The 22,020-nt window shown below is 38.6% G+C and overlaps 4 protein-coding genes across 5 annotated transcripts; 1 reads left to right on the top strand and 3 right to left on the bottom strand.

Moving 5' to 3' along the window:
• Positions 1-7,931: 7,931 nt before the first annotated feature.
• LOC148167946 (isocitrate dehydrogenase [NAD] subunit beta, mitochondrial-like) lies at positions 7,932-9,063 on the bottom strand. Its single transcript, XM_088045004.1, has 2 exons — positions 8,220-9,063; positions 7,932-8,177 (listed from the first exon to the last, which is right to left on the bottom strand). Exons 1-2 carry the CDS (start codon positions 9,054-9,056, stop codon positions 7,932-7,934), a joined length of 1,083 nt encoding a protein of 360 aa, XP_087901130.1. The 5' UTR covers positions 9,057-9,063.
• A 6-nt stretch (positions 9,064-9,069) lies between these two features.
• Positions 9,070-10,606, bottom strand: LOC148167947 (putative isocitrate dehydrogenase [NAD] subunit beta, mitochondrial). Its single transcript, XM_088045003.1, has 4 exons — positions 10,477-10,606; positions 10,365-10,424; positions 9,518-10,315; positions 9,070-9,466 (listed from the first exon to the last, which is right to left on the bottom strand). The coding sequence occupies exons 1-4, from the start codon at positions 10,516-10,518 to the stop codon at positions 9,224-9,226; spliced, it is 1,143 nt and encodes a 380-aa protein (XP_087901129.1). The 5' UTR covers positions 10,519-10,606; the 3' UTR covers positions 9,070-9,223.
• Positions 10,607-11,656: 1,050 nt separating this feature from the next.
• On the top strand, positions 11,657-21,846 carry Grip (Glutamate receptor interacting protein). Of its 2 annotated transcripts, XM_088046362.1 has the most exons (7): positions 11,657-11,876; positions 14,565-14,705; positions 19,016-19,225; positions 19,276-20,182; positions 20,228-20,952; positions 21,000-21,625; positions 21,676-21,846. In XM_088046362.1, the coding sequence occupies exons 1-7, from the start codon at positions 11,795-11,797 to the stop codon at positions 21,742-21,744; spliced, it is 2,760 nt and encodes a 919-aa protein (XP_087902488.1). In that variant the 5' UTR covers positions 11,657-11,794; the 3' UTR covers positions 21,745-21,846. The 2 variants fall into 2 exon arrangements, with proteins under 2 accessions (XP_087902488.1, XP_087902489.1); XM_088046363.1 differs by lacking the exons at positions 11,657-11,876; positions 14,565-14,705 and adding an exon at positions 17,868-18,342.
• LOC148167949 (BTB/POZ domain-containing protein 9-like) lies at positions 11,924-14,208 on the bottom strand. Its single transcript, XM_088046364.1, has 10 exons — positions 13,914-14,208; positions 13,731-13,869; positions 13,426-13,682; positions 13,116-13,377; positions 12,865-13,069; positions 12,656-12,815; positions 12,481-12,602; positions 12,338-12,432; positions 12,066-12,286; positions 11,924-12,013 (listed from the first exon to the last, which is right to left on the bottom strand). Exons 1-10 carry the CDS (start codon positions 14,049-14,051, stop codon positions 11,954-11,956), a joined length of 1,659 nt encoding a protein of 552 aa, XP_087902490.1. The 5' UTR covers positions 14,052-14,208; the 3' UTR covers positions 11,924-11,953.
• Positions 21,847-22,020: the final 174 nt, after the last annotated feature.

Below are 22,020 nucleotides of genomic sequence, written 5' to 3' on the forward strand. Positions count from 1 at the left end.
AATATTTAGATGAAGCGACATTAAGTATAAGCAAGGCACGGAGGCCACAAACACAATATTTTATCGCTCTGTTGAACTTTTCATTTATATTTTCCCAGAGAAAAAATAAATGTCAGTCTCGAGAAAACGGCGAAACATCTCTAATAACTTTCCCCGCGTCTTAATATTTAAGTGTTTCCACTTAAGATATCCGTTTCATCCGGACTAGAAGAATAGAAACTTGCGGAATTACCTTTCATTCTTCTATAACAACGCAATTAAGAAGTTTCTTTCTTTTGCTTATTTTTCCTTTCGCTCAATTAGGTAGTTTATTGATTTTCGTTTTTCTTCGCCACTTACCTTACACTAGGCCACTCCCCCTCCGTGGTCGAAGCTGGCGCTGAAGTACTCCTGGCGGGAAGACTCATACTCAAACGCGGCATGATTCTCAACGTGATGGGGCGCCTCCTCCTGGTCGTACATTCTATCAAACAAACCGAACTCTGTATTACCGAGGTTGGCAACACCACTACTTTACAGAAACCTGTAATGTACTCCCAAAAAGTATATTCCGGTTATTCACTCACCGTTCACGGATGACAGAGAATTCCGGGGTGCCAATAGATGAGGCGTCAACAATTCACCGGAAGACGTTGGCACCGTTATTGAATGCGTCTCTTCGCGAGTCACTTTGAATTTTATCGAGGTTCCTTTCATTTTGACGGATGGAAGACGACACGATCTGGAACAATAAAAGAAAAAATTTTATTAATACAAAAGGGATGATCATGATGGAGTGGCGTTTTTAATCTTGTCGGTTTTCGTTCCTTTTTTTTAACCTTATCGATTAAAAGAATTAGAAAAGAGACGAATATGAATATTGAAAGACATGACGAAGATTGGGGAGTGGGCAGATACGCCTGGAAGGAAATGCATAAGATTGAGCTAAAATTAGAGAGCTCAATGTGGAAGAAATGTTGTGTTAAATTTGGGTTTTTTCTGACGCACGGACTAGAAAAACAAGACAAAAATTCATTGCCGATGGCCCGGCGCATCCACCATTATTAACAACAGTTAGAAGTATTGTCGCATAATTAAAGTTTTGTAAATTGAAATCAACAAGAATTGTAGGTATAGAATCCTTGATCATCATTCTAAAATTGGTGGTCAATGTATATCGCTCGTAACTTCTTTATCGACTGTTAAATTCAGTTCGCAATAAAACTCAATCATTTGAAAGCACAGTAAATGTTTGTTGCGTAAATTCCGTTGCCGTAGCTACCACCAGGTACGTAGGTATAAAAACCAGAAATGTGTCATTTTTTTATCTTGTTCAACAAGAAGCCTAACGCATGAAAATTTGATTATTCCAAATCGAATCACTCAATCCAAGTATTTATAAAGCAGCCAGCAGCAAACCCAATTAAACGACTGCATGATGTTTTATAGCCGGCGGTCGCTTAATAGAAATCTTTAGTTAACCACCCCTGACGACGTATCAATTGACTCGTGAAATCTCTTTCTGGTTTAGTGTTATTTATTAACGACTCCCAGAGCGGTGACCATTGTCGGCCGAATAAAGTCAATCTCGAACGTACTTCCGACTTGCCGAAGGAGGAAAAACACCTGTTATGTCCGTGTATCAGACTGATATTAACCAAGTAATTGATTTATCGACTGAAGGCCTTTGACGAATAGATTACGTTCCTTCGGACGTAGGACGCCGCCCCCGACAGCTTTTGTCAAAAGAAGTAATTAAGTGTGCTGAACGCGCCTGTTTCCAATCAACATGAAATCAGAAACGTTCAAATCAAAAGGCGAAATGATAATAGCATTGTCTGATAACAAATTAATCACGGCACACACCCTTAAAATTCCACCCATTCTGGATAAATACGAAACTGCTGGAACTAAAATCCACCACTAGTTGCGGCAAATTCCCCAACTTATTTAATAAAGTCAATTTGCATCGACAAGAATTTCGCTCCAGATAATAATTGGGTCTGATCGAGAAAATGAATATTTCAAGGGATGTCCGCTGACGGAAAAAAAATCAGTTTTCTCGACCTCAATGATGCCAAACATGAAGTTTCTTCGGTCAAAGAACATAAATTGATGGAAATAATACAAATGCCGCCGGGGGGACGAGAGGAGGAGCAAAAAGTTATTTGAAGAATTCTCCCTCTGGGAAACTACAGATCCGAGACGATTGAATTTCAAAATTTAAGGAATTTCTTGTTTACATAGCCCATTTTAATTGCCAAAATGTCGGAACGCGCTAATAAGAAGAGATTTGATTCATTTATCTATTGATTGCTGTATCCAAACAAGGCGATAGTAGGGATTATCGAGTTCTTGCGTTATTGATTTTTTCTTAAATGTGACTTATTTTTAGACAGATTTAGAGATAGAGATAAAATGTACCATCATCTACTCATAAAAAGTACCGGAAAACCGGACCCTTCCTGTCGGTTCCAAAGGTAAAGTAGGTAAAAATAAGTGCAATTTAATTATATTCTTTTTCTACTAAAAATCTGGCTGACAGTTCGGCAAACCTCCATCACCTAAACAGTGTTTAATATTCACACTTTGATCTTAAAAGCAACGGAAAAAAGCCATTAGCCCCGACCATTTTCAGCAAATTTCAATTCAACCACAACTCCAAATTTAAAAATAGCACTGATTTATTCGATCGCATCCGCGGATCACTTTCAAGTGTAGAAGCTTTTAACCTTATTGTGTTTACCAAGTACACAGGCTAATTAATTTGTCGTAGAACCATCAACCTTCTGTTGCATATTATGTTATATAGCATCCCTTCATAATTATAAACATGTCAAGCGATATCCCCCACAGAACGTAGCAAAAAATTCTGAAAAGTCAATCGATTCTGCCTACATCAAAAATGCATCGAATCTCTCCCTGTCAATCAAACACACTTCTTATGTATTATTTATGCCATTTCTGGATAAACAAGCACAAAAGTAAAAGCTGTGTTAATCCGACACGTGATACGAATTTTTTTTCTCGTCTTTATATTTGCTAAATCAATCCAGAAAAAGGTAACACAATTAAACAAGGACGCTTTTCGACAATAACAGGATTAGTTTGTTTGTTTTCGCGCGCTTATCTAAAATTTTAAGTCATCTTACGTTCGCAAAACTGACGACTATTTTTTTCTCCTGTCACACACTTAGCACCACTTTAATTTAACGAACCGCACCGGTTAGCGCGAAAATTAACACTGCTATCATAATAAGTTGTCAGTCGGTTAATATAACAGTTTCCGAAAAACGTAACGAAATTCGAAGGTTTTTTTAAACGAAACGGTCGTGCATGTTCGCGAACTGACAAGACGAATTTAACTCGACCACATGCTTTTCCGACTTGTTTTCCCGAGATGGACGTTTAGCGCTTGCGTTACGACTTGATAAATGAACGTTTTCGAAAAAACGATGAATTGAAGAGGAAATTCTTAATATTGGACTTAATTTATTATTTAGGAGCGACGAGAAAAAAATCACGGGGGTAATTTAGTTAGGGAAAGTGATGGGAAAAATTAAAATTTTACGCTGAAAGTTCGCGGTTTCGGGATAAAAACAAGTTTTATTGTTGAAAGTGCTGATATACAGGGTCCGGCAACACTTGTGGTTTGTGGTCAACCGTCTTTAATTTTAAAGATATAATTTTGAAAATTTGCATATTATGCTAGAAGTTGACGAAGCTCTAAAATCTGACGCCATTTTTTTTTAATTAATAATTTTAGCGTCGGGACGCCTTAACGATGTAATATTTTAAGATATTCCACGCGCTAATTCAATTTTTTTTTAATACAGGGTGATTTTTGTAAAACGGCAGGCGTTGTAGAATTTTTATTTATGAACCGATTTCAAAAATTTTAAAAACAAATTAAATGGTTTTTAATTTACTATAAACTGATGATTTTAAAATTTTTCTAAATGTCTTAGTATTTTTTGGGCGATACTCAACTTTCTTATTTTAAATTGGAACCTATATTATTTTTTTTCATAATTTGAAAGATATTAATTTTCTTGATTCAGAAATGTGTAATATGTTCTACTTTTAACCAAAAATATTTTTAAAAAAATTATCAAAGTTGAAAAAAAATAAGCAATAAAAGTTAATAAAATCTAGGTGCATGGTGTCAAATAAAAGAATGCCGTTATTGTAATGTCAAAAAGCAGCAAATAACAGAAAGGATCGGCATTTTTTTTTTAAATTATTAATAACAAAAGACAATAATAATTACAAATCAGGAAAAACAACTACCTAATTTAATTAAAATACTGTTGAAATGCCATCCCGTTTTTTTTATTGCACAATTGAAACCTACGAGAAATGCATTGTGCATTGTAAGGTGTAGCCCCATCTTGTTGAAAGAAAACTTGTTCTTTCTGTTATTTGGTGTTTTTTGACATTACAATAACGATATTGTGTTATTTGACACCACGCACCTAGATTTTATTAACTTTTATTGCCTAATTTTTTTCATTTTTGATATTTTTTTTTAAATATTTTTTGTAAAAGTAGAACATATTACACATTTCTGAATCAAGAAAATTAATATCTTTCAAATTATGAAAAAAAAAATACGGGTGTCAATTTAAAATAAGAAAGTTGAGTATTGCCCAAAAGATACTAAGACATTTAGAAAACTTTTAAAATCATCAGTTTATAGGAAATTAAAAACCATTTAATTTGTTTTTTAAATTTTTGAAATCGGTTCATAAATAAAAATTCAACAACGCCTGCCGTTTAAAAAAAATCACCCTGTATAAATTATACAAAAACTGATTTAAAAATGAACAAAAAATCTAGTTTCTGGTTGCTTAGGAAACAAGTCATTCCAAGTGATTTTTTGCCAATGGCGTAGAAAAAAGTACGTGGATTGGGGTTAATTTTCCCTCGTCAGTTTTTGATTTAAAAATTGGTTTTTCACACTCCTTCTGGAATAGCGCAAAACTGTTCTGTACAAGCATTTCAAAAACATACTATATTTTCCAAAATTACCATGTCACTGCTAATCTTAATCTTGAACCTTAAATTTTGAGCACTCAACAACGCATAATGTGTAATTTAATTACCATATTATTTAGACCGTCGTCTGATTTTAACGTTTTTGCAGACATGTAAATAATCCAAAAGGAGACCTTTTTTTCTTTAACGGTTGGTATCGCACGGTTATGTCATAATCTGCTGCACGGCGCTGTCACTATTGAAACTTTTAAAGCTCGAAAATAGAACCTACAAATTTTGAAAATCAATCTAAATCAATAAAAACAATAAACAATTTACTTCCAATTTAGCTTTTAACAACAGAAAAAAAAACATTTTGCACAATTTTAAAACAATTGAATCAAAAGTCAAAATTTGTAAGAAAGAGTGCGAGTGGCAGCAATGTAAAAAATGAGAATTTCCCTAAAGATTTAATTGTTGCAGATTATTCGTCTACATATTTGCAATTTTAATGAAGAGTTCATATTAGTTCGAAAGTGAATAAAGAAATGCGAAAAACATTGCAATCGAACAACAATTAATTTAATATTTAAATGTTTTAGATTTAAAAAGTATTTTTGATTTTTTTTTAATTTTGTTCACCTATAAAATAGTGTCCATCTCACTTCTTAAAATGCTTTAGGCAGTCTTTGTGTTGCTGCAACTCGGCTTCGCAATTTCACTCAGACTTCCAAAAGAGCATTTTCCGGTCTTGTGATCCAAATTACTATTTTTCAAAACCTACATCCATACTATTTGCTTTCTTTTTTTTTAAACCAAATCGCTGCATTTTCAAGAACAATTTAGTTGGGAAAAAATTTGAAATGAAAATAAATAGATAAATAACTAGAAAATAACTAGAACTGCGGTTTTATGCACATTTTTTGTTTAGAATAACAATTACTGTCCTGATAGCAGCGAATACATTTCCGGGTATTCAAATTTGTAGTATTTTTACTTATTCGACCTCCAGGAAATTGTTAAAACTCTCGTCTAGATACAAATTCTTGATTTAATATTTTTATAGATGATTTTAATTCTTTAGATTTTAACATTTTTAGAAGTTGAAACTATTTTCACTTAGGGGAGAGGAGGGCATAGTGGGGAACTTAACAATCAATTAGCCACACATCTTAAAATAATAGAAATGACAAATTTTTTTTACTAAATATCATAGACTAATGTATTGCGGATGATTTTTGTTGTACTTTTTTTGATTACAATAAAAAAATTACGACATGTGAGCATTATTTTGAAAAATGGGATTTGCCCCGCTTTGCCACGCACATAGGGGTAAAGTGGGTATCTTATGGGGAAATCAAATTTTTGAATAACTGTGTACCTACTTAGAAAAAGTGACATTTTAAAATTACTTAGGCATCAATGCATATTGCACATAAATGAGCAGGTTCATCATATTTAGCCACTACATTTGTATGACTAGATTTGAAAAAAACTTGCTCCCTAACTTCGCGAATTTTTTAACGAAAACACTAAATTTCACATTTTGTTTTATAAAACATAGGTTTTCACACTTTGTTTTATAGAACACACATGGTTAACTGTCAACTGACAACCAATCAAAACACGCTATTCGACTTTTTTCACGGCGTCTGATTTGAGCAGCAGGAGTGTTGCCCCGCTATGCCCCGGTACCCCACTATGCCCCCCTCTCCCCTACATATTTTTTATTTAATTATACAGTGGCGGTCCAAATAAAGTGGTACAAGTCTCGGACCGCATTTTTTTTGTAATTGAGCTGTGTAAACAGGCTTTTAAAGTATGCTTACTATAATAACTATTGTAGGCTTAACAATGTCATTAATAAAACAAAAGAAAAAAAAAGACATTGAGGCATGTAGACTTATACAGTGGTTTGCTTTATTTCTTTCACTTTAAAATGCATTTGCAATCTACAAAAATACATTTACATTGTAGGCACAGTTTACCCCTTGGTGGTTAATGCATGATATTGGTAGTTACGATAACGTCCGATTCGTAGTTCAACAGTTTAATTTTTGGCCTATGGCCTGGATTACAATGTCGTTCAAGACATTGTTTCTTTTATCGTTTCTTTTCTAGAACACTTTGTATATTAAGCAATTATTGTGGAAAATAGAACAAGGTAAATATTTGGCCACACGGTATCTTTGAAACTTTCTGATTTCGCTGCCAGGTGACAATAAATTACCGACAATTTAAACCTCCATGGAATTTTTAGACAAATGTTGAAACAAAAAATTTAGGTATTAACGTTCTATTCAAACCCACTGAAAGAATTACCTACACTTACGTTAGTAGTTCAATATTTACTTCTCATTCGCACACATCTTAATAACACTTCGGTTAAGTAGGTAGTAAGCTGTGATTTACAACGCATCAAAATTCTCTCATCGCGCTATCCATGGAAATTCGGAAAACAATTTTCTCGAATTAAATGGAATAGAATGGAAAATTAGTGAAAAGTTACTTACAAAGCGAAAAATAGCGGTGAGTACAGAACGATGCAACTTGTACTCGATCACGAGACCGGCGGTTCCATGTCGTCAAAATGGTTTGAAAGTCATTAATAGGCACTGTTTTATTGTAAGAAACACTCGGGGAATCTGTGGGGCACATTTCCGCGATAGCCGGCGCAAATGCACGCAAATGTAATCAGAAATTAATTCGAATTCGAAAGCACAACGCGAGCGTGACGTAGGACCCGCGGTACTGTGTGAAGTTGGCGGATGGTGCCAACCTAAGGACATTAAATTAAAAATTGAATATTTAAAAGGCACTGGCTCTTTGAATAAAATTTATTCCTTTCGTTCTTAGCACATTTTTTATAGACTGATGTAATTGTCTTTCCTTCTTGTTCCCCAATCACCTCTTCCGCTCTCATCCTGAATTTAAAAGATGCGTGAATTATTTCGCTTTCTCAAGGTCTTCAGAGTTTATGATTTCGAGGGTAACTTTATGTTTTCTATGATAGCCTGGACAAACTCTTGAGAACCACAGTTACCTCCGATGTCAACCGTCCGGACTTTTCCTTCTTGCAACACCTTCGTAACTGCTTGACTGAGAGCATCCGCGTAAAGACCAAGATTAACGTGGCGGAGTAGCTTCACTGCAGACATAATTATTGCAGTGGGATTAGCAACGTTTTTTCCAACAGCTTCAGTGTAAGGGTGACGTGCAGCCTAAAAATACAATAAAAAAAGAGCCCCTTTGAGACAAGTTACCTGTTCGAACACGGCGCACTTCGGCGAGTAACAAACCCCGGGCACCATTCCCGCACCGCCTATCAACCCCGTTCCAATGTTATTCAAAAGACTTCCGTACAAATTCGAAGTTACTACGACGTCGAACTGTTGGGGCAATGACACGAGTTGCATTGTACTGTTATCAACAATCATACTCTCGAATTTGATTTTCGGGTACAATTTCCCGATGTCTTGGCAACTCTTGAGGAACAACCCATCGCCTAACTTCATAATATTGGCTTTATGGACACACGTAACTTTTTTTCTTTGATGTCGGGTGGCGAAGTCATACGCGAATTTGGCGATTCTGCGAGCCTTCTTGGCCGTAACGATCTTCAGCGACTCCACTATGCCTTTAACGCCCTCATGTTCTAGAGCAGAGAACGCGTCTTCCGTTTTTTCACGGATTATATAACAGTCAACGTTCTCGTGGCGTGTCTTCACCGAAGGAAATGACTTCAAATGTACTACCTGGGCGTACAAGTCAAGGGCTATACCCAGCTTCATGCTAATGTTCTGTAGGTCACCTGTGGGACTGAACGAAGGAACTGCAAGAGTACCCTTAAGACAAACGCCGTTATTGCTGATTGACTTGACGACGTCTTTAATGGAGGCGCTTTTCGCGGGGTCTAACTCTGAGAGGAAGATTGGTTCGAAATCGACAGGGATCTTGGCGGCTGTAAAAATGTTTTGAACTCCCGCTAAGAGTTCCGGAAAGACACCATCGCCAGGGATAAGAGTGCACTTGATGCGCGAGGACGTCGTGCGAGAGCTACTGGACTTGGAACGGACGAAAATTTTGAGAAAACGCGACATGGCGTGTCAAGACTGACAATTCTAAATTCTTTATTGTTCAGGCATTTCATCATCTAATAATAAATCGTCGAATTACAATAAATATTGAGTACTCTATTGATCAATTTAGGACCTATTTACAATATACACATTGAGACGCGAAATAAATTAAACACGAAACAACACACCTAAGCCTTAGGCATATTTAAATTGTGGATCACTGCGTATGTAAATTCCTGGGTACTAGACTGTCCCCCAATGTCTTTAGTTCTCACTTTCCCGTCCTGGAGGACCTGATCAACGGCGTTTCGAATCATATCACCATAAACTGGAAGATTGACGTGTCTCAATAGTTTGGCAGAGCAGAGAAGCATCGCCGTGGGATTAGCCACGTTCTTTCCCACAGCCTCTGAGTAGGTGTGACGTGCCCCCTGAAAAATTCAAATTAGAAACGGAAAAAACGACTCCAATTAGATTCTTACTGGTTCGAAAACGACACAGTTGGCGGAGTACGACGCCCCCGCGACCACCCCGGCGCCTCCCACAAGCCCCGAAGCCAAATTATCCACAATATTGCCATACAAATTCGGCGTGACCATAACATCGAATTGTTGCGGTTTAGACACCATTTGCATGGTGCAATTATCAACAATCATTTTCTCAAATTCGATTTTAGGGTACAACTTGGCCATCTCCTCGCAGCTCCGCAAGAAAAGCCCATCTCCAAGTTTCATAATGTTGGCTTTGTGCACCGCAGTGACTTTTTTCCTGTTGTTCTTCGTCGCGTAATCAAAAGCGAATTTCGCGATTCTCTGAGATTTTTTCGCCGTGACGATCTTGAGACATTCCACGATTCCTTTAACGCCTTCGTGTTCCAACGCCGAGTATTCGCCCTCCGTCTGTTCTCTAATAATAACGCAATCGATGCCCTCGTGGCGCCGCTTCACCCCTGGAAGCGACTTCACGTGAACAACATTCGCGTACAAGTCAAGAGAGTTTCTGAGTTTCATATTCAAAGTTTGGAGCTCCCCTGTGTGGCTGTAATCCGGAGTTGCTAAAATCCCTTTCAAACAAACACGGTTTTTAGAAATCGACTCCGCTACTGTATCTAAGGGGGCACTTAAAGTCGGGTTAACTTCAGAGAAAAAATAAGATTCAAAATCGACAGGAACTCCAGCAGCTTTGAAGACTTCTTGCACGGAGTAGACGAGCTCGGGCCCCACGCCATCGCCTGGAATGAGCGTGCACTTGATGCGGGTATCGGGCCGCTCCGAAATACCCTTCAAGCAAAAAATGTTAAAAAAACGCAAAAAGCGCTGAAAATCTTACGGTCTCTGAGAGGGCTGGTAATGTGGTGTGGAGGCCCCTGATTGTCGCGGATCCCGTAGCCTGCAAACAACCACGTGCAAAAACCGTTCGAAGAAGTTGGAGAAAAACTCACTTGAAGTGCGATTTTGGAGATGTTTCTTGCAATCAGCGACATTGTTGGCGTAATTCCCGACAAATTTAGACTGACTGTTTAAAGGTTATGTCGGTTATGTCACTCTGATCATGACAGTTGATAAGTGACAGGTAATACAGCGCCATCTAGGGTTTAAAAAAAATCCAAGTAGAATTCTGTAATAAAAAAAATGTAAAACTCAATAAATTTGAAGGCATCAGAATTCGATTCTGCTTTAATTTATTCCTTTCAGTTTAAAGTTTCAAGCTTTTTAATTATATCATTTTTAAGCTATGGGTAGCGACATTTAAACTTTGGAGTTGTATAATGTGTTGCCTGTATACGTAAAGCGCGCAAATTTTTTTTTAATTATTGTTCATGGAAAATGCGAAAAATACATAATAAATTGTACTAAAAAACAGATATTTTATTATAGATTAGTTTAAAAAACGTATATTTGATAATACTTTCGTAACTTGAACTTTAGTGGAGCTGATAAAAAATTTAATTCCCGAATTGTATTTACCGCAAGAAAATTTCTCAAATTGTTTTGCTCAGCTCTGCCCGAAAAAAAGTCCCCAGACTTCTTTTCCGAGCGCCGCGACCACGTTCCACCAACGCAATTTCGTATTAGCGTCCCAGGGGTCCATCGACCGAATAATACGCTTAGGAGAAGGTTTCCATCCCCTCTTCGTACTCATTTCTCAACATTAACAGATTGCATTTTGTCTACGACCCCATAAAAACTTTATGTACTGTTCGCTTCAGCATCTTGTTTATAAAACAAAGTTGGTTTACATTTAGCCACAGTTAAAATTTTCGATCCGTGCCGTTTCTTCTCAAAAAGTCTTTCTGCAAGATAACGAACGCGCGTGTGACAAATCCGCGGCGGCATCAAGACTCCCTAAAATAGAATCATTCATCATTGGCAATTTTTCTGTTAGCGAAGAAGTCGGATGGCTGCGGGCGCTAAAAATACTTGGCCGAAAATAAGGGGTGATTCGCCGCGATGAAATCACCCCAAAGTCAATTTACAAATTCCACGTTTCTTTTACACGTATAATTTTTATCGCTTTTTTAACGAGCGGAGGTTCTGGCTTTTCCTCACCCAAATCTTATCTAAACTTGTCACCCCGAGTGAAACACACATATGTTTGTCTGTATTCGCTAAGTCTTGCGTCTGCCGCCCCGAAATCATGCTCGACTTCAGTCAAATTCCGTCGTTCCACGTGTTTACACTTAGCGGAGACGATTCGGTGGTATGAGTGTTAAAGGAAGAAAAGTTTTCGCGTTACCAACTTAGTGGCACCACGTGAAGATGAAGCTGTGGAAGGTACTCGCGAGGAATAGTCACATTTACGCGAATCGGACGAAGGAACAACAGTTGATGGAACTCCATGGTTAGTTTTCTGTTTTTTTTTTTGAGTCGGATGAATGAAACAATGTGTTACTTGAAGATTTTATATTTTTTTTCAATTCAGTAAGTTTTTAATGGGGTTTCGCACGCCGGGCACTCAAAGTGCAAAAGGTGGAAGTCCTACAAAAAATACATTAAGAGTTGATTATACGTTAAATGAATATCGACAAACATTATTGGTATTGACAGAGTTCGAAGTTCCTGTTATGCGAATAAAAATGACTGGTGTTTCCAAAAAACGTAACAATTGCCAGGAACGAGATTCTTCATTTCGGTGGTCCGCAATTACGGTCCAATCGGACTTGTTAGTTGAGACTTCAATGTAATATTTGTACGTTCTTTTATCATTATCCCAAAGAAGTAGTTTCATGCTTGAAAGCATAAATGGTTGCGCTAAAAAATTAAAACAGCGAAATTTTTCTTTGAATCATTTTTGTTACTCACCCAGTTGTACTACAATGTTGCCTGCACCGATTTTGTGCCAAGTAAAATTTGAATAATTGCTTGTAATTCCATCTAGCAACGCGTTACCATTTGTGCTACAAATTAAATTTTACCCAGAAATTTTTGGTTTTGGCAACTTTTACCCTGCAATGACAACTGCTTTTTCGGCTACGGTTGCAACATTTGTGGTTGGGACGACTACACCATTTATAACTCTAGGAATGGAACTCTTGTAATACATTTCCACGTATATCAAATGAAAATCCTACAAAACAGTAGCAGTCTGTTAGATTTTACAGAACTAATTGTCAGTAATACTGTATTTGCACTGTTGTAGGTACCAACAATCCGCACGTACTGTGCGATCTCCTCTTCAAAAAAACATTTTTGTACAGAGCGACAAGGGTAGTTTTGGTAATCAATCACTCTTTTCCACGTTTTTCGATCAACAGACAATTCGATGTAATACTTATACGTTCTAAAGTTTCCTTTCATTAAAATGAATGATTCGCATGAAAAGTACAAACCTGAGATCTCCGTCATATAATTGCATATGAATATGATTAATAAATGTTGGAGATCCAAGTTTAAACGTAAATCCGTCTTTATCGTTAACATTGCAATGAGCATACGCGTTTATATCTCTATTGCCCGTCAGCAAATTTGATTGTCGAATCGTTCCAGTGAGTCCAATGGCTTTCAATTGGGGGGTTGCCACATTGACGTCCTTCACTTGAAGGCAGATCTAGACAAATAATAACAATAAGCAAGTTCTTACATAATTTTCCTCGAGGGTTTGTGGTTTGCGGTCTAACTTCCACAATCTCAGCAATAGCTTGTAGCAAATCATCGCAACTATTAAGTTTTCTGGGCCACACTATAGACACAATGTCCTCCACAGTTAACCAAGACAGTCGTACGCATTTCAGTACCAAATCCTTGACGTCGTTGTTCTCTTGACACCATTCGGACACTTTTTTAAAGATTTCGAGTTCGGGAGCAAAAAACGTGTCTCTTTCCAACAGTTTAATCAATGATTTCTGTAACAATAACATAAGAATAGAGTGAGTGGTTCATTCCGCTTCTACTTCAGTGAAATCCTTGAAGCACTTATTGGCCAGAATTTCGGAAGAATGTTGGTCCATGAAGGAGAGACAGGCGTCTCTAAGATCGCTCAAATTGTGCTCATTTGCCGTGTTAAAGACAGAACAGATATTTTTGAGGTTGAGGAGTGACTTCAGTTCTTTCACTATAGCTTGCTCCAATTCGCTGAGGGAGCCCTGGTGTGCTAAAATCATCACTTCAAGAGTGGGCTTCACTTTTAAAGGGTTTATCACGATGATGCCTAAAAAAAACGTTGTAAAAGTTTCACTAAATTAAAATCTAAAAAAACCTGTGTAGAGAAACTTCAGAATGTCTTTGAACACATCAGGAGAAGTACTCAGTTGTAGGCGAAGTTCAGACTGTTCGATCTCTTCCCCACCATCGTACAAGAGGTCTTCAAAGTATGAGCTTCTTGCGGCTAGGATGACCTGAGTGACTATAATTTAAGGGTATTCTAATTTGATTTAATTACTTTGTGTGCAGGAATTCGTTCCTCATCCACAATTAGAGTGATATCGGAAAACTTCTCGCTTAAGTAGAGTGCTGAGATGTCTTTCGTTATCTTGGAACTGTCGTTAACAGTGACGATACCTCCTTTGGCGGTACTCATCTTTGGATTTACACGTGAAAAACTGATCAAATTCAATGTTGGCGAATTAATTTATAACTGGGAGGAAAGGAAATGCGGTTGAATCCACCAAAACATGTTTTTTTCGGATTATCACTATGTGGTCATTGTAACCTTGCTTTGTGTTTTTGTTTGCTTATCCTGTTCTTCTAGTTTCTCTGTCTATTTCGAGCTGGAATTCTAACAAACTCGGAAATTGTCTGGCTAACGTCTGTTTTCTTAATCAACTCTTAATGAGGCGTTCAGATGGTCGCGTAAAAAACAAAGCGACACATCTGCGACGAACGCCACTGCTTAACCCTTCATTTTTTCCGTTTCCAACCCTGCTAAGTGCCACAAAAAGTCAAGTGTCTGTGTGAGATTTTTATGGGCTTGTTAAATGACAGATTGCCGCGATTTGTATATTTTAAAGGCGTTTTCGACAGACGTTTTTAGCGCAGCGACATGCTTAATAGACCTTTTATTTATGTTTATTCAACTCTGTTCACTTTGTAGAGTTCAAGTCCCGCTCGCCGACGTTCTCGGAGGACTCCGGTCGACATTCCAGTAGCGTCCTGGACCCGCAGAGCGTCCTCTTGACCATGGTCCAGTTGAAGAAACGCGCAGGGGAATCCCTAGGAATCGTCCTCACTGCAGGTAATGTAAATAAACCGCAAGGTTCCATTTTCAGTCCCTTTCTTCCGACGCAAATAGCAGCAGAGTCAATAAAGATACTGTAGCAACTTCCGAAAAGCCATTTGAACCGGATACAGAGCACCATCTTGAGGTTATAAATAGGCGACGGTCGGCGTCTTCGTACCTGACGGCGTCGCGCCGCCACGTGAAAATTACGCCATTTTCCATGTTCTCAGGGATTAAGGGATGATTTACATTCGATGTTATCGCGGGTCTTTATCTGTTTTATGCGAGCAATATCGAGAAGCTTGCGCAGGGTTTATGATCGAAGATAAAAAATTCATCACAAGACAAGACGCCGGAATCGGTGCAATTTAAAGCGGGCGGGGTTGTTTCAAGGTCCATAAAAAAGATTGATCCCGAGTCCGGCCCTGGTCCAATTAAACGTAACATTTCCTTAGCCAGACCTCCGTTTATTAATAGTTTTGTCAATTTTTATGATTTATCTTAGGTGGCAGCTGCGAGAAAAACTACTAAAAATAGTAAGACCTGTAAAGTTGGAAGCAATTAAACGTACAAAGTTGGCATTGATGGACTAAATGCGCCATTTGAAATCGCAACAGCAACAAGGCTCGGCTTTCAGCAAAATACAAGAATTTAATTAAATTCGCTAGTGAAAAAACGGCCAAGATTAATTGACTCCACTTTTTTCTTGCTGTCTATAGTTTATGTTAATTGTGACGTGAAACAGACTCTGTGAAACGGAACACTTTAATTCCCGGATAAATCGGGAGATGGACGCAACTTACTGTTGATTTTCCGCATTTTTTCGGGCGTGATGTGATTGCAGCTGTTACTGTTGTTATTTAATTGGAGTAAACAAAGCTGGAAATGCGTAAACCTGGAATTCTTGGAAGAGCCGCGAGGGGAAAATAGACAATTAATGGTTCTGGTCTGGCGATTTGTACGGTCGAGAGTTTTGTTATTTTCAGGAGGCCACCTCTGGAGAAGAAAATGTTGGATTTACAATGTAAATTAAATAAAAATAAATTTTTGAATTCTGAATATGTAAGACCAGATTCTTATCCATAAAGTGCAAGAAAAACGATGACGCAAATCTCTTCTTTCTATCAAACACTAAATATTTGGGAGCGTCAAAATTTTTGGCGGCAATCGGAAACTTCAACGGCTTCTAATTTGTTTATTTGTTGACGTACGTTAAACATTCGCACAGTTTTGGATTCTGCGAGAAATTCTGTGATAAATGAGCGCCAATAAATTAAATTTGCTGCAGAAATAAACTAATATTGACCGAATTAGGTTCTCAGAGGGATTTTTTAGGATTATTAACATATATTAATAAACTGTTTTATACCTTTGAGTTATACATCAATCGAAAGAGCAGCTCGAGATCTATCAAGTAGCCAATTATCAGATAGGTAGGACAAGTAGTTTACGAGTGGTGGTTATGTATTTGCTGAAGTACGTTAAAAACAGTTTTGGATTCTGCTTTAAATGAGCACAATTATTTTGAGTTTGCTTCACAAATAAGCCAAAAATTGACCGAATTAGATTTTCAGAGGTTCATTTTTAACAAAAGTTTTTGCAGCAAAAGCAAGATTTAATTTCTTTGAGTTATGCATTAATCGAAAGGGCAGCTCGAGGTCTATCAAGTGCTAAATCTCAGATCGGTAGGACAAGTCGTTTACCAGAGACGATCAAAAAACGAAAAATTCAAAAAAATTTTTGGTTTGAAGTCTATTTTTTTTTAAATGCGTTAAGAAGAGAATCATAAGCAAAAAAACGCGGAGAACAACGGTAGTAAAAACCGCATCTTTCTTTTTGTCGTAGTTTTGGAGATATGGAGCGTTAAACATTTCGCATCTCAAAATTCATTATCCAAAACTTTAATCGCTTCTTATCAGTTATTTGTGAACCCAAATTAAAGGATAGCATATGTTTTGGATTCAGCGTAAAATTCTGCGTACAATGAGCATTAATAATAATAATTTAAGTTCGCTCCGCAGGTAAGGGAGGTATCGACCGAATTAGATTTACCTATATGTATAATATAAAAAAAAATTGAATTTTTAAATTGGAAACTATTTTTATAGTGCTTTTGTTTTTCAAAGTATTCGGTCTTACATATCCCAAATTCAATGTTTTCTTTTCCGTAGTTGGCAGTTTTCATTCTAAAAGAAGAATTCATTGTTTGTTGTCTGTTCGAAGGACCATTGAAGAAAAATACTGACGTTTTCTGCTAACTTGGTTTATTCGGTTTTATGTAATTCTAGAGAGGGTCCTTCCTCTTGCCTGGTATGAGTTAGATATGTTGACTCTTTGACTATTTTTCGCAGACTCTCTTTCCCCCGCTTCCTGAGGGCGCAAGGTCCTCTTACATAATGAAGTAGGGGTTGAAGATGACCAATAAATGAATTGGACAGTGAATGAATGAAGTATGAATGGATTGTGAAATAACGATGAATAAACTCTTTTTACTTCTTTATCGACTGCGCCAGAATACAAAAAAAACAAACACGATTTTTTTTTAATTTTTCCAGGTATTGACTAAAAATAATAATAAACTTGTAAACGTAATTTGGGAAACCATTAAAAGAATTTTGAGCGTCTCTGAAAAATGAAAAATTGAAGTGCTAAAGAGTCGAGGAACCAATAGTAACAATCGTAAATTTTCTAAAACTGTTTTTATTTATTGTTCAGAATGCTGCAGCTAAGAAAAAATCGACATCCTTCCTCTTCAATAATCTATAAACAGTTTTTCTGGCTGGCATAAGATAACAGGATGCGGCCTTCTCAGAATCGCTGTAAATAATTTGCATCGAAAATTGCGTTTGTTCCAATTTAGCCAAAAGAGGTCAAAATTAGCGCAAACTAGCACTCCTCCCCCGCCCACGTCCAATAACCAATTTGTGATGATTTTATTATTCCCGCGTCTATTTCTAGAAAATCCGTCTGGCTATTTATACATGCCAGATGTACCAACCCGAAAACCGTGAAAAACTGACAATAGTATCGTGGAAAATGGGCCTCTGAGGGCATCGCTCTTTCCGCCGTTGATGCGAACACGCAACAAAACTGTAATGATGTTGTGGTAAACTAAATTAGACGCGCAAACATAACAGGTAAGACTTAACAGAAAAATGAAGAAACTGTTGGTGTGCCAACACACCTAACGTCTTTCCGGCGTCGCGCACCATCTCTGAAACTAAGGAGGTTAAAAATAAACAGATTTCGCTATGACTGGCAACAGGAACGACAACACAACTACTAGAACCCGAAACGTTACTCTCATCTCGCGACGGCACGCCAAAGACGCCGCATCTTTGAAAAAAAAGCGAGAAAAATCCGCAAAAAGTGTAGTGAAATGACGGGCGCAAACACTAAACTATTTAACTGGAGTGTTTACATTCGCAGCTAATAATAAAGTGCTTAGCGCTGTTTTACGAGGTATATTTAGTCCATTCATTGGGACAATGGACTTGACGATGAGGTGAAGTGTTCAATATGTTCGGATCTTTTAAACTGTCTTCATTAAGACCGAGGGCGAGGAGTTTGTCGGAGGAGGCGCCCCCCAGCATTCTCTGTAAACCCCCCAAGACACCAGTGGGGTCGCCTAAGCAGAAACATCACAAGAAAAGTACGTATTTGCAAGAGGGTGGGGGGAGAGGGCGGAGCCGCAAACACGTGACATCGACTACTTGTGATTGCTGCTAATTATCGAGATTGTTTTTCTTGGCAAAGGGGATATCCAGGTTAAGCGATGAAAATTATCGACACGTTATTGTTGCATTGTAAATAAGTTCTTGTTGATCTTCTGTATTTTTAGTGCGCTCTTTGGAGCCCCACCTTGGCTGCGACTGATATTACTGTCAATTTTCTTTTGATTTGTTGGCCGGCATTTCTTTTATAGCTTTACATCAAAGTCTAAGAATGCCCAGGAAATTCTAGAGAACAAAAACTGGAACTTTAGAACATGAAGCTAAAAGTCCGAGAATCAAATTGTTTATTATTTATTTAGTGGTGATGAGTTTACAAAGAATTTTTATTTTCGGAGATTTTTCCCAAACTATTTCCACCTTGTAGCCAACATCTTGTCACCAGATGTATAATTTCGCACTTTATATTTTTATTAAATAATAAAAATCTTCAAGTTCGTTTTATTTATCAGCTGATGATTCACGACATTACAACCATCTGCGTTTTGGCATAAATCATTTTCTTAGAAAAACATCATCACAGTCTGACGACCTGGTTTCACTCAATTTTCATCAATTAAGACAAACTAACCGTAAATAACGATCTGTTTAAAGGGAACTCTGAATTGGAGCCGTGCCCCAGTATCGCCTCGCTTCGTCCAGGTTCCGTGGCCTTGACTAGTGAAAATTTGGTACCAGGAGATCGTATTTATAGTGTTAATGGGATAAACACCTCAAGGATGCGACCTGAAGATGTCTCAAAGCTTCTGGATAATATCGACGGGAACGCGATGTTGGAGATCCAGTATTCGCTCCCCAATTATGGTCAGTACTATTCATAATTTGGCACCACCGAACAAAATCGTTCTTTGCAGCGTCCCAGAATTCCCTCTGTGTGACATCTAAGCTGACTGAAATCACCTTGGAGCGTGTGGATGGGTCTTTGGGGATAACTTTAAGGGGCGGAGCTGTCCCTGAACATCCTCATTTAAGTCGTCCATTGGTCATAACTCACGTCAGATCTAATGGCCCCGCCCACAGAACTGGTTTGATTAGAGTGGGGGATCGACTATTAAAGGTCGACCATCAGCCCCTTGTCCATAAATCTTTGCTGGAAGCCCAACAAGTACTTAAAGACAACGCGTCGTTTGCTCTGGCGACGCTGACCATCGAATATGATGTCAGTATCATGGAGTCTGTCAAATATGCCCATGGACCTCTCTTGGTGGAGATCGACAGACAAACCGAGGAAGACTTTGGTTTGATTCTGACCAACTGTTGCGAATTGGGACCTGATGAGATTTTGGCAGCTGGGTACTTTATAGACCATGTAGTACCAGCCAGTACTGCCGACCGCTGTGGTGCTTTGAGTGCTGGTGACCAAATTTTGGCAATCGACGATTTGGTGTTGGAAAATTGGAACGGTAGTACCAACGACGCGGAGAGGTTGCTGCGGAGAGCGACGAAGTTGCAGATTTTACCTTACCACACAGTCCAGAGAGCGAGTTCTCGGAATTACGTCACGAGTTTTAGTACTTTGAACTCGCGACGCTCCAGAAGGGGTAAAAGGCAGAGCATTTTTCATAAGTCGGTTGATGGGGACTCCGGGAGTAATTATTGTGGGTGCTCTGGAAACATGGGAGTGTGTCATACCGAAACTCTCAGCACCACTCTTGTAGCTGATAGAGGGTACGGAATAACAGTCTCTGTAGGAGAGCACAGCGAAAATCGAACTGCTGACATCTTAATTTCGAGGATATCGCAAGATTCTCCAGCTTACAGGTAGGTACTTTGGCGAAAACTACCATAAATTAACATTCTGTTAAGATGTGGGTGCCTCCAAGTGGGTGATCGCATCATCGCCGTGAACCACCAACCAAACCTCACTCTTCAAGAGATCAACTCGATTCTAGACCTCGGGAATGACTCCAACTCCAAACTTACGCTTGAAATCGAGTTTGATGTCGCCGACACCATCGTTCCTTCAAGTGGAATTTTTACTGTGAAGCTCCCAAAGCGCGGTCCAGGTCTTGGAATTACAATAACAGCGTCCAAGACCCGCCCAGATGAACCTTTTCTCATCTCGGAGATCCGTCGTGGTTCTATCGCTCATAGATTAGGTACTCTGCATGCCGGCGACAGACTTTTAGCCATCGATAACCGGCCGTTGGATCATTTGAGTTTAGAGAGCGCCTTTGATATTTTGCAAAGCTCTACAAATGACATTGTTACGCTAAAGATTGAGAAAACTGAAACGGAAAACGCGAACTTGTTTCTGGATAGTGTTGTGTACACCGTGGAGCTGCATCGATATGGGGGGGCTTTAGGGATCACAATTTCGGGGAGTGAAGATTGCAATGAACCCATAGTTCTGTCTAGGCTAACTGAAGGGGGTTTGGCGGAGAAAACGGGGGCTTTGCATGTCGGGGATCGTATTTTGGCAATCAATGGAGAGAGTCTGGAGAATCGACCTTTGAGCGACGCCATCAGGTTGTTGCAGACTTCTGGAGATCGAGTCCAGTTGAAGATCGCGAGGACGATCAAGAACTCAGGTAAGGTTTAAAAGTACCTCATCCAAACGAGTCATTGTTTATTGCAGAGACCAACATGGAAGAAGGGAGGTGCACTTATTCCAGTCCTGGAGTCTTGAGTGTAGATAGTGCAGTTCACTCTTGGGACAGCAACACTGTTGATAACCCCGATCCAGATCCCATCAAAGACGAAGAAAGCGTCTTCAGCGAACCCATCTCCTACCAAGAACCCGACAAGAAGAAAAAGCACGACTCCCAACTCCAATTCTACTCAGACACTGAAGACATGTTCTGTCCAAGTCCTCTTCCTCTCCCAAATTACAACTTCTCCAATTCCAACACATACCAGTCTTCTGGGAACTTCGTGAATCGTCTTCAAGGGACATACAGCAACGAAAGCATCCAAGACAACGAAATTTACCACGTAACTCTGTACAAAGACTCAATTTACGACGACTACGGATTCAGTGTCAGTGACGGACTCTACGAGAAAGGAGTCTACGTAAACAGGATAAGAAAAGGAGGTCCTGCCGACATTGTCGGTCTCTTAAAACCGTACGACAGGATAATACAAGTGAACGACACGAAAACCAAAGACTTCGATTGCTGTTTAACAGTGCCGCTGATAGCATCAGCTGGAGATAGAATCGAGCTGCTTATAGCGAGGAACCCTTATCTCAATTTTGCGGAACGGGTGGGTAGTTGCGACCGATAGAAGATAACTCTCTAAATGCGGTTTTTCAGGATCATCAGGATAACATCTCTAAGAAGTCGTTTCCGACGAACCAGAACACGATAACCAAGACTTTGTAACGAAGTGTATAATTCCAAATGCTAATTAAATATTTATTTTTTATCAGTGTAAGATAACGTTGTGTCATGAATAAATGTGAACAGATTGTACCAATTTTTGAAGCGTTTTTAACTTTCTTGGCGAAAAAAAACTGTTTTTTTTGTTACCGACGGCAGATTTTGAAGCGCCATCTATTGAGAATCCCGAGAAGCTTCATGTAATATTTACATCTCCGCCGCTGGAAAGCAAGCCAGCGAAAGTTGCATGTCCCACATTTCGTTTCGGAGCCCCCGCAT

The sequence above is a fragment of the Gnatocerus cornutus genome, chromosome 9 (assembly GCF_029298725.1).
Source record: "Gnatocerus cornutus isolate USDA-ARS CGAHR chromosome 9, icGnaCorn1.1, whole genome shotgun sequence".
Classification (NCBI taxonomy): Eukaryota; Metazoa; Arthropoda; class Insecta; order Coleoptera; family Tenebrionidae; genus Gnatocerus; species Gnatocerus cornutus.